Raw genomic sequence first — 17432 nt, 5'->3', positions numbered from 1 at the left:
GGAATATTCACTGAGAAACTAATGCCACATATCATAGCATAAGTAGCCTAAGCTAATATGCAATATTTTCCAATGTTTCCAATGTCTTGTTATTTTAAGAAATAAAAAATCTTTGTGATTTGATGTTTTTCCACCTTCTCTCTCTGTCTCGCTATTTTCCTCACTCAAATGAGCTCGTATGCTTCCTCTTTGTATATGTTTTTTCAGAGGATTACAGCCTGAACGGCCCAATTTTCCATCCCCCTGGCTTATATGCCAACGTGTCCGCCGCCCTGCATAAATTCAAAAGCATAAAGTAGATAGATTCATGCATGCTTGTGCGCTTTTAAAATCCATGTGAGGTCCCGCATGAGGAGCGCACATGAGGCAGGCAGAGCATCAGACCAGAGAATAAAAAAAGGAAGTAAGACACAGGAGATTTAGATGCTTGTCTCTGTGTTTTTTAAATCCTCCTCGACCCACCTGGTGACCCAGGGAGTCCGGGCCTGGACTCCACAGAGTGGGAAACGTGCTGGGAGTCACTCGCTGAATGACGCAAAAGACAGTGTTATTGAAGTGTCCAGATGACATCATTTCAAGCCAGTCACATGGGTGCTACAGGACATGATGCAAGCTGTTCTGTAGTCTTGTCCATTTAGTCATGAGAGCTTTGTCTTGTTTGAGTCTGGTCTGGTTTCTGTACATTTATATTTTCTGTGTAAGATATAGGCAAGTAATCATTCCATGTAATATTTTATCAAATGTGAAATCGAATAGATCCTGGTTACTCTGATTAAACATCTTACTAGATGCTGGTTTTCCCCTATAAATGATGAAAGCACTGTACATGACCTAAAGGGGACACAGTATTTTCATTTTCAAGTTCTTACTTTCATTTTGGGTTCCTACTAGAACATATTAACATGCTTTAATATTAAAACACATTCTTTTCTCATATAGCTCAGTAGCCATGTTTCCATTCAAGTTGAAGTGAATTTTAAGCAAAATTGTGTAATGTTGGAATAAAGAAAATGTGAATGAGGGATGTTTCCATCTACTGGTTTAGAGTGAATAAACAAAGCTGCATAAACGTATTTTGGTCAGCAGACGGCAGTGTAATGTGTTGTTGTAGGCTAATCCGTCAGTAAACAGTAGAAGTGGAGACGGCGCAAAAGAGAAATACAACAAATAAAAAAAGAGGTTGCTGATCTGACAATTTTGGCCAGCCACGAGAGAAAATGGAGTCTTCAGGAATTGGATTCAATTGTTGTTGTTGTTGTTGTTTTTGTTATAGGACAAATTAAATTTTTTCTTTAATGTCAGCGGAAACAGCTTCTTCTTCTTCTTTTGGGTTTTCTCGGCAGAGCTGGTCAGTCCTGAGTTAAATGTTTGCTGCATCAGAACTTATTCAGAAAAAGTGTTTCCATCTCCCATTTAGCACATTAACCGTTTTTCAAAAAAGACAAAAAACTTCAAGCAAACGTCAAAACTTTTATACCCATTTTTATCAAATGAGATAAACGAGTTTTATCAAATTTTGCTGTTTCCATCAAGCTTTTCTCATTTTAGTGTTCAAAATGCAAAATCGAAATTCGTTGATAGAAACATGACTTGTGTCTCTGCACTGTCATTGCAGCTGGGGAATGACTGCACCAGAACTTAGCAGCACTTAAGCCTGCTTGATAATCAGAAAATACATGGAAATGTCCCTTTTCACAATATGGGACCAATCTTCTTCCTAGTTTCTAGATGAATTTCAGAGCATTTAAAGATTCAGCACATATTGGAATTATTTTTTAAAGACAAAACACCTTGCTTTTTATCTGTCGTGAACTGGCATTAGCCTCTAATTAGTTCCATAAACAGACAAAAGAAGTGGACAGTCTGAAAAGTGAAGCCAATGCAGAAGTGCCTTAAACCTGCATTCTTTCTAAATATAATAGCATTAGTGTTGATGCCTTATTAAAGCCATGTGTAATAAAGTGCATTCACAATATGTCTGTATACTTTAAATTGCAGACAACACAATCATCAGGTTCCAAACAAAAGCTTTATGCCACAGTAGATAACATTGAGACCAGTGTGTCATTAATGCCACTACCACTAGAGGGCGGCAGAGACATTTTTAAATCTTACCCCCTTTACCCTTTATCAGGCAAAGAACTATATTTGGTAACTTCAGTGGATATCAAAATGGGGTCAAGACAAAAGTTGCACATTTACTAGATTAAAGTGGCAAATCTACAAGAAAAAAAAGTTGCAGATTTAAGAGATTTAAAGTGGTGAATCTGCGAGAAAAGTTGCTTTTTTCCCACTTTTTTCCTCATGAATCTGTGACTTTTTTCCATGCAGATTTGCTACTATAAATCTCTTAAATCTGTGACTTTTTTTCTTGTAGATTTGCCACTTTAATCTAGTAAATTTGCAACTTTTTTCTCAAAATATTTTTATTTTTTATTTTGGATATCCGCTGAAGTTACCAAATAAGGTTCTTCGCCTGATAAAAGGTTAAGGGTATTTACATGACACAGTTTGAGAGATTCCCCACTGGAACACCATGAAGTACACAGTAACATCTTCCACATTCTGTTCCCAATCATTAGTGAGATGTGTCTTTTTTGACTCTTTCTAAAACATCTTTTTGTTTCAATGGAAGAGCAGCTGTGAGAATGATATACTTTAATGGAACCTACATGTGACACTTCAGTGCTCAGCACTAATTACAGCCTTCCAACCTTTATTGCATTAATCCTCCACTAGATGGAGACAAGTCTCAGTGAATACGGTTGGAGCAGGACTAGCTCCGACTGGCTCAGCTATGTACGTTCAAAGAATATGAACTCTGCAACACCATGTGCTGTCATCAACATTCCTCCTCAAACCCACCAGGTGAGCTAAGTCACGTGTAAGCATGTGGAAGTACAACTTCTATTTTCCATTTATCAAAAGAAAATTTATGAAGACAGGCATATTTGCACAACAGCAAGGGGGGCAGATTTAAAGGCATCTGTCACAGCACTCTGAAGAGATTTTTTTACTTCTGTCCAATGTAGACATTGTGCAAAAACACAAACATGTGTTGATCACTACCGCTCAACTGTAAATCTATTAAACAATAAATAACCCTTGTGTTGTCTTAACTTTATGTGTGCGCCACTTGTCCTAAGGGTCAAATGTAACCCACCCTCACTAAACCCGTAAATAAAGCAGCTTGATTGAATTTTGAAACCCAAATCTACTTTGCATGAAGGAACAACCTGTCATTCATCATAAACTTTGTGAATATCGAAGTTTTCCCTCTTTACAGTGCAGAAAAACTGTGTTTCATCAGTAGAATCTACTAGTTACACACGGGTCATAATTGTTTTACTGCTATTTTTATTGCTAAAAGTACAGCATAGGTGTAAACATAATTCTATAGCAACCCTGCGTGCATGGTTTTTATCGTTTTTTTGTGGTATGAAAATTATTTTCTACCTGTCGGGTCAAAAATGACCTCTAAGACAAGATTTTTACTGTTGGATTACAGCTTTCATGGAAATATGAACAAAGGCAATGTTGTTGTTTTTTTCTCATTTTGGGGTCATTCTACTAAAAGTCATCGAATTTCAAGTTGAGAAAAGATCACTAAAGAGGTTTTTCTATGCCGTTATACATAGTGGCGGGTCATTTTTGAGCCCTGAGACAACAAAGGGGTTAAAAAACTGAATTCATTCTCTTTTCAGGAAGAATTGACTGTGTCCACATAAACTCACCTGTTTCTCTTGCCATCAGGATCTCGTCATTCCTGGTCAGTGGTGGCTGCTGAATGGGCCGGGACGATGGAGGAGGAGTCTGTGTGAACATAACCAAGCAACAGAGATACATATTTAAAAAGGGCAATGGATGACATTCACTAGAGGCTGCACTAAGCCTGCTCTAGAGTTTATGGCTCTGTCTCCACCACTTTCCCCTCTACATCTATGAAGAAATAATGCAATGCATGTCACCGCATGGGAAAGAGCAGGAAAGTCACACTGATGTTTATAGTTTGTGCAGACAAAGCTCTCTTCCTAACTAACAAGGTTGTTTCCCAGCTCTACACGAAGCTTTTAAACAGGGTAAACATGATTAAGTCAGCATGTGCAGAGCAGACCAAGGCCAGAGCAAAAAAAAAGCTTTTTTTGGGCCAATTGTTTTTCAGTAATTGTAGTTTATGTGTTAATTGCTGTCAGGCATCTCAGGCCTGGGCGCTGTTGCAAAACTCTTTATGTGAACATTTTTAATGCTGTCGGGGAACACAGCTCCTAGTCTATCACACTCATATAGCCTACACAATGCCACACATTCAGAGTGTAACATTAAATATATCATCTTTGTACAGTTTAAAATTGAATATTTGTCCAAAAGGGGTTAGCAAATTATCACATTCTGTTTTATTTTCATTTTAGGAAACTTTTTCTGGAGTCGGGGTAGGAGTACAAATGGCATAAACCGACATGTATTAGTATTTATTTGTGTGTAGGTGTGTGGTCATCTCATTGCTGACACACTAGATCATAATGTAGACTCTGTGACGTCACCCAGTGGTTGGCGGGCTTCAGTTTTGAATGCAAAAATCAGTGCATGCACAGAACAGATCAGAGGCCAGATAGCTAGCTCTACCAAGGGGCATTAGTTATTCAAGATGAACAGCCAGCTCCTTAATGTCTTTTAAACCCCACAGAACTCTTAACAAGATGCCTTAAGCCAGTGAGATGTAACAGTTTACTTTGATGGACTGAAAACACACTGTCAAAGGGTCAAAGTTCAAACAAATGTTCTTGGAAACCACCCAATTTATTTTTCAAGAACAGAGAAATTTGTTCTTTCTCCCAGGGCTGCAAGAACAAAATGACTTCATTCTGTTCTTGCAGCCCTGTGAGAGAGAACAAATTTCTCTGTTCTGGAGTATGTAATGAAATGGAAACATCATTTATGAAACAAACATCATGTTGTACTAAAAAAGACTTGAAATTTGAAAAAACTTTAGTGAGAAGTACTGTCATGTTCTCATAGATTTCAACACAATCAGACTTATTTTTGTAACAAGTGGGGTGGCCCTCTGCTGGCCATTAGAGAACATGCAGGTTTAAGGCTCCTTGCATTTCTCAGGCTGTAAAGCACATTTTTAACCTGCACAGCAACGATCAAATCAAAGGCAGTATCATCAGATTTTCGGCCCGACTTTTTACAACCTATTTAGCAAAGTGTCCTTGTAGACAAAGGACAGACAGGCCAGTCTCCAGTCTCTGTCACCAACACAGCAGGACTGAGAGAAGAAACAGGATTTATTGAAGGTCGGGGGAGGTGGGCTCACTCCTGCTCCCAAACTGCCTCTGGGTATAACCTCGAGAGGGGGAGGAAATAATGCAAACACCCCCCCGTCTGTAAGTCATTCTTCACCGGTGACACACCTCGAATGGTCACCTGTTGAATCCAACAGAGCGGTGGGATGAAGAATGCAGGAGAGGGGGCAGCTGAAGGGGCAGAGTGAAGCCGGGGTTGATAATTAACCAGTTTCCTCTCTGGGGATCTATTCTTCCCACTGTGTTGCACAGCACTGGCTATGCTAAGAATTTGGCCGGACCACTATTGACTGTTCTAAGTTGATATATGTATTAATGTGAAAAAGAATACCCTGCTTGTTCACTCCTTTACTTATCCATCATAGCCGGGGCTGACAGGTGGGAGGCTCCAATCTTTAGAACTTAGTGTTGATGGATTTGAACCACACAACCCCCTGAATCTAAGAGCAGGTATGCAGCTCCCTCGGCAATGAACATATTCCACGTTTTTTTTTCTTTTTTCAGTGCACGCTCTATGAGAGTCACAGAGGGAACCCACTGGATTTCTTAGGTTGAATGAAAAACAGTCTGGCTGTTTATTAAATGCAGCAACCAACATTTGACTCTCAAACCACTCTGACTTTTTGACTCTTGAATAAAAAAGTGGAATCAGGCTTGAAAAAAAGAAACAATAAATAAAAAAAAAATCACATCTGTTTTCCCACACATGTCATAAAGACATATTGCAAACTAAATACAAAGTATCAGTTAGCTACTTTGTGTTTTAGAGAAAACTAGAGAAAAGTAAAGGCAAGGCTCCTTCAGTTTTATTTTGGCTAAATCAATCAGCTATCCAATAATCTTTGTAAATATATATATATATATATATATATATATATATATTTACAAAGTCATTGTGGAGATGCAATGGAACATCCTATAATACAGGGCAGGCAGCATAAAAATAGAATAGACTATTAAAGGTGCTTCATTAAACACAAATAAATTATTTGTCCATGTGCATAATTCTCTTAGCTCCAGGGAAGAAAACATGTGATGTGTTTGAGAGGAGGGGAAACTATTCAGTCACTCACATATGTGTAGAGACTAATCATTTCATAATTACAGGCTCATTTCCTTCATCTGAATTTAGATTTTTTTCTTCTTTTTCTTTTGGTGGCTTGATATGTTATTAATTACTCTTGACAGTTTGGAAGAGCTTTAAAAAGTCAAAAACTACATTCAATAGAGCAGGTTTTTTTAATTTTCACGGTTCATCAAGTCGTGTTTCCTACGCAGATTGTCTCAAGTCTTCAGGCATTCAGGTCTCTAGTCACGTCTCACAGTTAACTAGTCCAAGTCCTCATATTTGCAGCAAGTCTACAGCTCTAATAAGAATATAAATTAACGCATGTTCATGTTTTATGGAAGCTTTCTTAACATGATCGACATTATAGAACGTTGCTAGCTTTACTTATATGCTGCATATTACTAGCAGAACTTGCAGTTTTAGTTTATAAGGATGCTCCTGAAACATTTCCTCTCTGGGCTTCATGCTGCAGGAGACACTTGGACTCCAGCAGGGACACTGTTCAGGGTGACTGACTGGCTCTGCCATCTATCATCATGAATTCCAGGATGACAAAATGGAAAGTTTCACTTATACAGCTCTCCCCGTCTCACACGTCTCTGCCCAGACTTGCCTTAATTGCACCGGTTGGACAATTGTGCAGAGTGTAGGTTCTACTCTCTGTGAACAGACATCAGAAAAACTTCGGCAGGTAGGCATTAGATGCCAGCTGTTGTCTTTTACATGGTAAATGCCTATTAAACAGATGGAAAAGCCCCTTATAAAAGTGTTGGAGCATATATAATGACGAAGAGGAGACTTCCGACTCAAGGTGCCCGACCCTGCCCTCCCTGTCTGTCTGTCTCCAGCTTTCTTTCCACCTCTGTCAGTTCCTGTACGCAGCTGATTGAGAAAGCAGTCAGAATAACAAAGCCTTGAGGCAGTGGGGGGGCGCTGACTTGGATCAGATCGAGTCCAAATTGACATCTGGTTTTTCTAACTCCGCACTATAATTGTGAGTGGGAGTGCATGCACGCACAGAGGTGGAGGTGGTGGTGGTGCAGGGTGGAGGCTGTGCTGCATTCGGCTATCTCTGAGGGTGGGAGGATGTGAGTGGGTGTCTGTGGAATCTGATAGTGTGTGAGTGTGAGAGAGACAGAAGGCAGAGAGGGGAAGACTGACAGATTAATAGAGAGAGTGACAAAAGGAGAGATGGAGGAAGAGACCAAAAGATTCATTTCGAAAGATGTGTGGGTCAGCAAGTGACCTTAACTTTCTATTCAGACAGGTATAATAAGCAAATGAAATATATCAGAATATCAGAAAGATGTTATTAACATCCACAAAGTCCACGTTTTAACTCCCCAAGGTCACTTCCTCTCTAGTCCGACAAGAGGAAACTCGATGTAAAAAGTCTTTGTCCCTAAATCTATAAGACAGAAGCAGCTCAATTTCCAGACATCAACTCAGCAGTTTTTAATCTCTCCTGAGGGATGAGAGCTCACTCACTTATAGCGAGTAACTTGAGACATCAGTGGTATATCTAACACTGGGATGAATCGCTTTGCAGGAGCACGGTCTGCTGTTAATAATCTCCAGGTATACATGTCTGGCTTGATCAGCTGTTTGAGAAGAAGAATGAATGAAGAATGCTTTGTTCTCTAAAGAGGACTCGCTTTCTCATATCTCAATTTTACATCAAACAAACTCTCCTGTGAGAAAATGGTAGAGCAACCAACACATGATGTGTCAATGGACGGTAAAATACCAAGAAGAATAAGGAGTAAATAACTGCAAGGAACAGTCCCGGTAGCATTAACAACAGCATGTGAATATTGCCAGACCTTTATCATAAGCAGAAGAGCTCAATAATAAATAAAAAGTTGTCCCATACCGTCCATCTATGTTTGTCCCCAGCTGGTTTCTGGTGTCTGGTTTCCACATCGCCACTTCCTTCACCTGAAGCCTGAGGAGACCAATCACACATTTCATTTACTGTCAACAACTTTTTTTTTTTTCAATTTTAAATGAAAAACTGATTGAAAAGTGCTTTCAGTTTTTATTATCAAAAGCAGGAAAGGCAAAATCAGCAATATGACTGTATATGGAGTGTGATATCTTAAAGAAAAACATGGCCGCTACATGGCCGTCATGGAAAAATATATCAGACCACCATTGTTTTCTTTAATTTCTTGTTCATTTTAATGCCTGGTACAACTAAAGGTACATTTGTTTGGACAAATATAATGATAACAACAAAATAGCTCACAATAGTTTAATTTAAGAGCTGACATCTAGACATTTTCCATGGTTTTCTTGATAATAACCAAAATCATTATCAAGAAAACCATGGAAAATGGCTAGATATCAGATATCAGAAAATGAAGAAAACAAGGCTGGTCTAATAATTTTTTCCATGACTGTATATCCATCTGATACCATGTAGCCTTTCTTTTTAAAGACGAATTTGAAAATGTGAATGAGCAATAATCTGTTGATCTCTACAAATCAAGACTTTACATTCTAACATTCCTCCTTTCCTCCACTCATGTTGTGCTGTATTTCTCTCTCTTCATACTCTGTCTTCCTGTCCTGTTTACCTCTGCCATACTGTTTGTTGGTGTTTTATATGTTTGGACGGGCTGATGGCTTTTGTAAAGCACTTGAGTTGCATTTATATGTATGAAAAGCGCTATATAAATAAAGTTTGATTGATTGATTGATAACAATTACATTGCCTTCAGTAGTGGAAAAAAATCTAATTGAATCAAATCGTGACCTTAACTTTTAATTTAAATTATGGATTTGAAGAATCTTGACACTCCTGATTACAAACCTTTTAATATATGGACAACTCCACTTAAGTTCTAGGTAAAATTCATATCAGTTATAGAACAAAAAGTTAGCAGGGGATTTATTTTATACAAGTACATGTATTTATTTTAACAGTATTATTGGCCTATTTTTGTTGTCTTTCCTGCTGTAAATGTTCTCTTTTTTATGCTACATAAAAAAGCTCTTGGGAGCTTCTTCTTGAAACATATATTTAAATCTCAGTGAGCCTTTTAGCCTACCTGGTTAATTAAGATGCTTTAAAAGTAAACACTCTTCACTGTCTGTACTCCATGTCTGTGCACATCATGAGATCAAATGGTTGTATCAGACAATTTACAATACAGGAAGCAGGTCTCATATACTCTCCTTAGATAATTCACTATCATGTGTCCTTCACAGGGGAAACAGCTGTGTGTGTGTGAGGTTAGCACTGGAGATAAAAGACACATCCTGAAATCAGAAACCTGTTATTTCGACTCGGAATGGGATTCTCCCATCTAATCTGAGCAGCATCTAAAGATCTGATGACAACAAGCGTAAAATGTTGAACCTTTTTCTGTCAGTAAGGACGAGGTTTTGGTGGTCCCAGTCAGTGAGAGGAACAGCTGTGAAGGCAATGCTTTACTAAACAACAGTGAGGCTGCTGGTGGGCTGTCCAGGCACCTGTGTTTGTGTGTGGGTGGTCAGGGTCAGCGGCTCTCACACCCTTATCTGTTACACTTTACTATTGCTTAGAATTGACGTAACATGCTAGAATAAATCAACAAAGTACCCGATTCAGTGGCAGATCCACCAACAACAGTCTGGTGTATAGCAATATTTGAAACGGAGGGTCCCTGATTTTAAATAGAGGTAGACTGAATTAGGCTTCTGATTTATAGCTGTCGAAGGTCAATTTTGTCAGATGAAATTAACTGTAACTGGCAGATTTTATCAGCTGCAACTAGTTAGCCAATTAAGCTAATGTTAGCTCCAGCAGCTGCTTCACTGTTCCAGCTGACTTTTTAATGTTTCCAGCTGACTCTTTAAATGATAATCTTGTATAAGGGGTTTAACTGTGCACATGATGGCTGAAAACCCTGAGGTGAAAGCTGCATGTCCAAGCTAATAAGAAATCTGCCTGAAATGTAAAATGTCAGGTTGTAATTTCATGCTAACAGAACTCTGTGGGGCTGCTTCGCTTACATTCTTGTTTGCATTTTCACACGGTTTGTAAGAGGAGAAAGGGTTTTTATAATCAGGACTAACTCAAGTGTTTGGCAAACAAGCTTGGCTGGGGTTTCTGGAGTGTAAACTATCCCATGTCCAATACAAAGCATAGCAGAGCTGCCAAAGTTAGGCTAAGCTCTGATAGCATCCAGGACTGGTTTGCCAGCAGAGGGGCAATATGACACAGTGGAAGTCCCATTTGTACAGTCTGTAAGTGTGACAGAGTAAGAGAATCATACTTTATGCTCTTTAGGCTGTGGAAGTCACGCATGGTTATTATTGAAGATTGAAGATAGTTAGCTGGACATGCTAACGCTTTGTAACTTATGCCCATGTGTTTTTGGTGTTGAAAATACTTTACAGGCCTGCAGTGCTTGCTTACTGTTGCTAAGCTATGATTGGATCATCATTGTTCAAGGGAGAACAAGTCACCTATACCCCTTTTCAACCAATGCAAACCTAGTTCTAGTGCTGTGCTGGTGCTAGTTCTCAGTTGGTTTAACTTACGAACCTTCTAAGTAGTTGTTTCGATTCTGAGTCCGGCACCGAGTCGATACCACGTAATTTATTAAATTAGTAATCTATTTACTGGTTCGCTCCGTTAACCTAATATTGTGGCTGCACTTTAATTTAAATATATTCCTAGATTTATTTATTTAAGTTGCTGTTGCACTACTGTTTTGTATAGCCTACTGTTTTATTTAAAAATAAATGTAAAAATAAATGGCTTGAATTTGCTGTATTTATTCATGTTTTACAAAGGGTTTAACCTGAGCCAGGCCTTACCACAATGATAATCATATCACAGTCATGCAGGTGTAGTATGATATTTTTTTATAACATATTGGTATCGGACCGGTACTCGGTATCGGCCGATACCCACAGCACAAGTATCGGAATTGGTATCTGGAGGGAAAAAATGTTATCGGAACATCTCTACTTCTCAGAACCTGTTTGTTTTTCCACAGGCTAGAGAGCCACGTCATTACGTCTCTGTATACGTTTGTATGTATACATCTCCGCTTAACAATGGTAGATTACATCGTCTCTACAAATGTTGCTCCTGGCTTTGTGAGCCGACACTGGCATCCAAACACGACTGGTACAACACATTTGTTCTGCTTGTCTTGATTGATATGGATCTTGATTACGTTCTTGTTAAAACTGAATGTAAGATGTTATTGTCAGCTTTTGTAAAGATAGCTTCTGCAAGGTCTAACAAGCTACCTAGCACAGACTACCTGGTAGAAATCACATTGCAATGAATGCAGTGTTGCCAACTCCTCAGTAAGGAAAGTAGCTATTGGCTGTCCTAAAAGTCGATAGAAGTCGCAAAATGACGTCATCGCCTAATTTGCATAACTGGCCATGTGTCTGTAATTGTAATGGACGCTGTAGTAAAGAGGAATAACGTCTTGGGAGAGACAAAAAGAAGAACACCCTAAATTGGTTTAGAACTACAAATGCACTGTCGTCTGTAACAATTACTACCCTTGGGACCCAGAAAAAGTCGCTAGATTTGTCACTTGTCGCTTTTTTAAAAAAGAGTCACTAGAGGGGTCTGAAAACTTGCTAAATATAGCGATTGAAATGCTAAGTTGGCAACACTGAATGAATGATACACGCTGAAGTTGGTCACAATAATCCCGTCCCAAGCCCCTGACGTAAGCGGTCTGCTCTGGAAACTGTTTCCCTGGCTGAGAGCTGTTTCTTTGGTGGTTGTGGAGAAATAAAAATATTGTTAATAACATTATTGTTTGAGTTTGGTAGCTTTCTTGTATTATATTGAGAGTTTAATTTGAAAATCGGGAGGTCCTGGAAAGCATATCAGGTCCCAGCAGGTCAGAGATAGAGAAAAAGTCGCATAAAAACTCAGCAGTGCCTGGAGCACATTGGACAACGCCTACATGCTAGCTGTTAAAACGCAACAAAACTGTCATCACAAACAAGGCATATTATTATAATTAGTATTATTAATAAAATGATCCACAATACTAAATCAACTGGATGAAACAGCTGTTTACACTGGTTTGCAGCTCTGTCATTAAGTCTTCAGAATGCTGCACTGTCTGACTGTCTGTCTTATAATAGGGTATATTTAAGTTGCTGTGGTTTGCACATTACATCACACATTACAGAAGTGATTGGTGTCAGATATTACAGGATATTTCACCAGGAGGCGTCCAAGTCAGGTCTGTCTGGCCTCCACATGTGAGAAATAATATGGAAAAGGAGCAAGACCACACTTGTGAGACTGATTTGAACCAAAGAGAAGAATCTCAGAGGTCTTCGCTGTTGTTATTGTTGCCCAAAACTACTTTCACACTACAGGATAATTAACCTGATTGATATCTATTACATCATCACATCTCTCAGATCTTTAAAAATTCACATTTTTTACAATGAGCCTGGGATCGTCTAATTTTTCAGCCCCTGTGTTCTTGGGGCTTTTGTCGGCAATCTTAAAAAATTGTCAGTGATTTGAAAATCAGTGCTAAAAGTTGTGTAAAGTAAACTCGCTATACATTGAAATTTGTTCCCAATCTCATCACCAAATACTGTTTCATATTTCTAAAATAAAACACTGCATCACATGTGGTCAGGAACCTTTAAAATGTTGTCATTTACCATATCAGAGTCATCTCCGTCCTCTTCACAATGCCTCTCAGCAGCTCGGGGGTCTCCCACCACCCTCAGCTCACCTATCACCCCCTGCAAAACAAGAACATGGTGTTTTCATGTTAATGATACATGTAATAATGTCAGAACACAGTTTTTCTCTGTGATACACACACACACTTACAGTCTTTGCAACATACAGATGTGGCCGATTATCTCTGAACGTGCCGCTGAAGTTTTGGGAATATTTTTCTGGGAAATCCCCCAAAATCACACAGGCTATTGATGTCTCCAGTTTTAGCCTGTGCCTGTGAAGTGCCACTATCTCTGCCACACACACACACCATCTGATACATGTTCCCACACAGGATACTTGCACAGATAGCATTCATGCTATCTGCCTGTCTATCAAAGGGCCATTAGCGCTGAATGAAGAGGTGGTTTCTCCGCTGCTGAGCTATTTGAAGTCGTCTCTTTGGGACACATTTATGTCCTGAGAAAAAAGTCAAATGGATTTTTTAAAAGAACTTTGAAGATAAACAGCAAAGGCTCTTTGACACTGAAACCCTGTCTGATGACAGTAACTTGTGCAATGTTTAGTCGGCGTGTCACGATCCTTTCTGACAAACTGCTTTAGATCTTCACATTAAATCTTTTGCATGAGAACGACAAAACTGTCACTGTGCAGCATGTTTTTGCTGGTGATGGATAATAAGAAAAAAAGGAGACATCCACTAAACAAGTCCTATTTCAGACTGGAATGTCCATTTTATAAATATATAACGTAAATATTTAAATGTCAAAAAGCTTGCCAGGTCTTGATTTGATTAGAGAAATCAAATTTGCAAGACCTCTCTAGCTTGGGGCCACGCTGAGGTCAACAAATAGCACATGTCCAACATGTCCTGAAAGAACCTCACAGGGTCCTGTTTCCAAATAAGCACTTTATAAGATTCTTTCTGACTACAAGGACATCATTTAGATGGGTTTGTGTAATAAAAAAAAATCACTTAAACTGTGTAGTAGAGTTGCAAAGTAGTTTACGACTAAATAAGCAGCTGTCTTCAAACATGGCAATAAAAAAGATTAAAACAAGTGTTGGAGCTGAGAGAGGAAGAAGGAGAGGATGTTTCAGCTGGGCAAACACTAAAAACTTTTTTCCAAGGGCTCGCAGCCAATTGGCAAGTACTCATTTGGAATTTTTGACACATTTAGTAGTGTAAATATGTTTTTTTTTGTTTTATGTTTATGTTATGTATTTTTTAAGTGTGGATTGGGGGAATTTCCACCTTTTTTTCTCTTTTTTTGCTCTCCTGTAAAGCTGGAAAGTGTTTCTGCCTTCATGGCCTCAACTCAGTGTTATTAACAGAGCAGGGAGGTCATTTATGTCCTTATGAGCAGCAGCACTCCATACAAGGCAACATCGAACAGAGAAAATGGCAAAGAAAAGCATCACCATCATGTTAAAGTGTCGCTTAAAAGGAGGAAAAAGGACAAGGTCATGTTGGATTATTTCTATTGAAAATAAGGCCACTGAATGCTGATAAAAGCCAGACATTTATTTTAAAAATGACCGAATAGCTTCCATCTAAGAGAGTAAAAGTCTCTCAAATATCTTATATTTTGAGACTGCATGAATTAAAGATATGCCACTTTAAAGAATGATCTATCTTTTATATCCAAAAAAGTATTTTCCTCCCAGAGTCTAAATGAATTATAGTGTGATAAAAGAATCAGTCAACAGCGACTGATTGTTAAAATGCTCCCAAGTATGTAAATCACTAAAGCAATAGAGTGTCAGTGGCAGAAAGAACAATTATCACTGACAATACGCCTGCGGTTGCATGTTGTCTCCGTGCCGGTAGCCATGGGTGAACCGCCATAACCCTTTAACAGCTAAGGTCAACAGTTGTTGCGGTCAACTGCTGGGATTTACAGCAGCAGAATGACTGAAGTTAATTACATCCCAGCTGTGAGGTCTCCCAATTATGTCCCGGCTACTCTTGAGGGGCTGGTGAAGTGATGCAGACATTTATGTTGTGGTTAAGAGTGGGCCAATTTGAGCAATCAAATCATATGAGTTATTGGGCCAAGATGTCTCACATGATTGAGTATGGGAAGTCAAAACATCAAACTGCAGCTGTCCTGTCTCTTTGCGCTCAGTGTTGGAGGAAGTACTCTTACATCACACTCACCCAGTGCAGAAACAACATGCAAATACTTATTTATTAGAGGTGTGAATCAGCAGAGGCCCCACGATACGATTTTAGCCCGATACTTGAGTCACGATACGATTTTATTGCGATTATAAGCATTTAGCGATATGCTGAGTATTGCGATACAATATAGTGTGATTTAACTGTTTAACTGCATTTTGTGTCCACAAAATTAAATTCAATCAAGAGTTGTTTTGTCGAATAAGAGAAAATTCTCAGTTCTGAATTGGGTGGCAGCCATGTACAGCCATGGAAAAAAATATTAGGCCATTTTTTTCTTTAATTTCTTGTTCTTTTTAATGCCTGGTACAACTAAAGGTACATTTGTTTGGACAAATAGAATGATCACAACAAAAATAGTTTATAAGAGTTTAATTTAAGAGCTGATAACTGGACATTTTCCATGGTTTTCTTGATAATAATTTTGATTATCAAGAAATCCATAGAAAACAAGAAGCACAAGGGTCGTCTAATAATTTTTCTATGATTGTATGTAAAGAGGAGACTTGTGGGATCCCAGAGAGTCTATTTTAATTGAGATAGCATGACGTCAGAGGTCACATGACTGCTTTGAAAATCACCATGAAACATTAAAAAAATAGCCTAACCTTGTAGCGTTATTTCAACAATTTCCTGACATGATACCCTGACATACTGCCTATAGATTCCTTAGATCTTCTATTTCATATGATACCAGTATTTCCGGTATATACCTAAAAGTGAGTGAATGCTAAATATGGATACTTGGCGGACATGAATCGATATAAAATATTGCCACGCAAAATATTCTGATACTATGCTGTATCGATTTTTCCCCCACCTCTAATATTTATATGCTTTAAAAGTGTTTCAGTGTCATATATCTCTTAAATAATGTAATTCCATGGGTGTGATGAGGCCTGTGTACACACCAGAAACTTGTCAGCATCCGATCCTCCAGCCTGCCCGACAAAGACCCCGGCACCGGCCTCCAGCTCCATCTCGTCGGGGGACCTCTCGATGCGCGTCACCTGAGGGTCCGTGTCGCAGTTGAGGTAAAACATCACCTTCTCATCCCTCACGGCGATGGCAAAACGAGTCCAGACGTCCCTCATGGAGGGCACGAGGAACCTGGCCGCCTCGTACGACTGCTGCGAGTCGGGCTCGGTGTAGTACAGGATGACGTTCTGGTTTCCACCCTGTACGGCCGACAGTTTGACACCCACGTACATGATCTGCTGCGCGGCATCTGTGACGGAGAAGATGACACCGCCTCTGTCGGAGGTGGGTTTCAGGTTGAAGATGAGGGCGAAGTCTCGGTAGAATGGGCTCGGCAGGTGGGCGCGGGCCAGCTGGCCTGTGTTGGCGTCAGGACCGAAGACATAGCCGGGGCTGTTGTCGGGCCCGAAGACCTGGGTGATCGTGCTCGGAGGAGGATCCCCAATCAGCTGCAGCAGGGAGACTCCGCTGTCTTCTACAGGGAAAGAGAAAAAGGACGTGAGGCCACAATATGTATAAAATACATGGGAGGTTAGCAGGGAGGGCTGCATGGCAGGTTGTCATGTTAGACCAGGGTTGAATTAAAGTGAATGTGTCTGATGGATGCAGGAAGCCTTTGTTGTGCTAGAACAATCAAAAAAAGAGAGATTTTTCCTTTAATATTAAGAGCATTAACACAGTTTATAAAATGCAGATGGAAAGTCACCACAAGGCTATTTTCAGAGGCTTTGGCAAAGCAACTCTGCTCACAAACAAACAAACTGTTTTATAACTTCTAGACTGAAATATGAAAAGGGGTATCCCCCCAAAAAGGCCAAGGGATCGGCCACATGAGACTAAGAAAAGCAGATCACTTTAGCAGACACTGCAAAGCCTGTATTCCAAAGACAAGACTAACAGCTAAAGACAAACTTCTATTTCCCAATCTGACGATAGAACTAAAGCCAAAGTGTAGAAGATACATGAAGAGGTTGATTATTTAGCTCTCAGTATCGCAATCAAAACAACTTTACACTTTAATATGAGTCTACACAGGGAAAATGATTATAATGTGCTTTGTTGTATTTTCATGAAATGGGTTTGCTGTGGGTCAAACTGACCCATTTCAAAGTTTAAAAATCTAAAGAAAAATAGTTTAAAGTATTTTTTCATAAAAATAAAATTATAAAAAATGTAAAAAAAAAAAATTTTTTAAATCAATGTCATTGTCAAACCATTGTA

General features: G+C 39.2%; 1 protein-coding gene across 1 annotated transcript in view; it reads right to left on the bottom strand.

Moving 5' to 3' along the window:
- col18a1a (collagen type XVIII alpha 1 chain a) overlaps positions 1–17432 on the bottom strand; it is a 53555-nt gene that overhangs the window by 23945 nt on the left and 12178 nt on the right. Inside the window, exons 2-6 of the mRNA XM_059342949.1 lie at positions 16145–16686; positions 13027–13110; positions 8249–8320; positions 3735–3813; positions 463–525 (exon numbers count right to left, since the gene is read on the bottom strand). Of these exons, the coding sequence (XP_059198932.1) occupies positions 463–525; positions 3735–3813; positions 8249–8320; positions 13027–13110; positions 16145–16686 (840 nt within the window). The remainder of the gene's footprint in view (positions 1–462; positions 526–3734; positions 3814–8248; positions 8321–13026; positions 13111–16144; positions 16687–17432) is intronic.

This window comes from Centropristis striata, chromosome 10 (assembly GCF_030273125.1).
Source record: "Centropristis striata isolate RG_2023a ecotype Rhode Island chromosome 10, C.striata_1.0, whole genome shotgun sequence".
Lineage (NCBI taxonomy): Eukaryota > Metazoa > Chordata > Actinopteri > Perciformes > Serranidae > Centropristis > Centropristis striata.
This window is presented reverse-complemented; position numbering and strand designations above follow the sequence as displayed.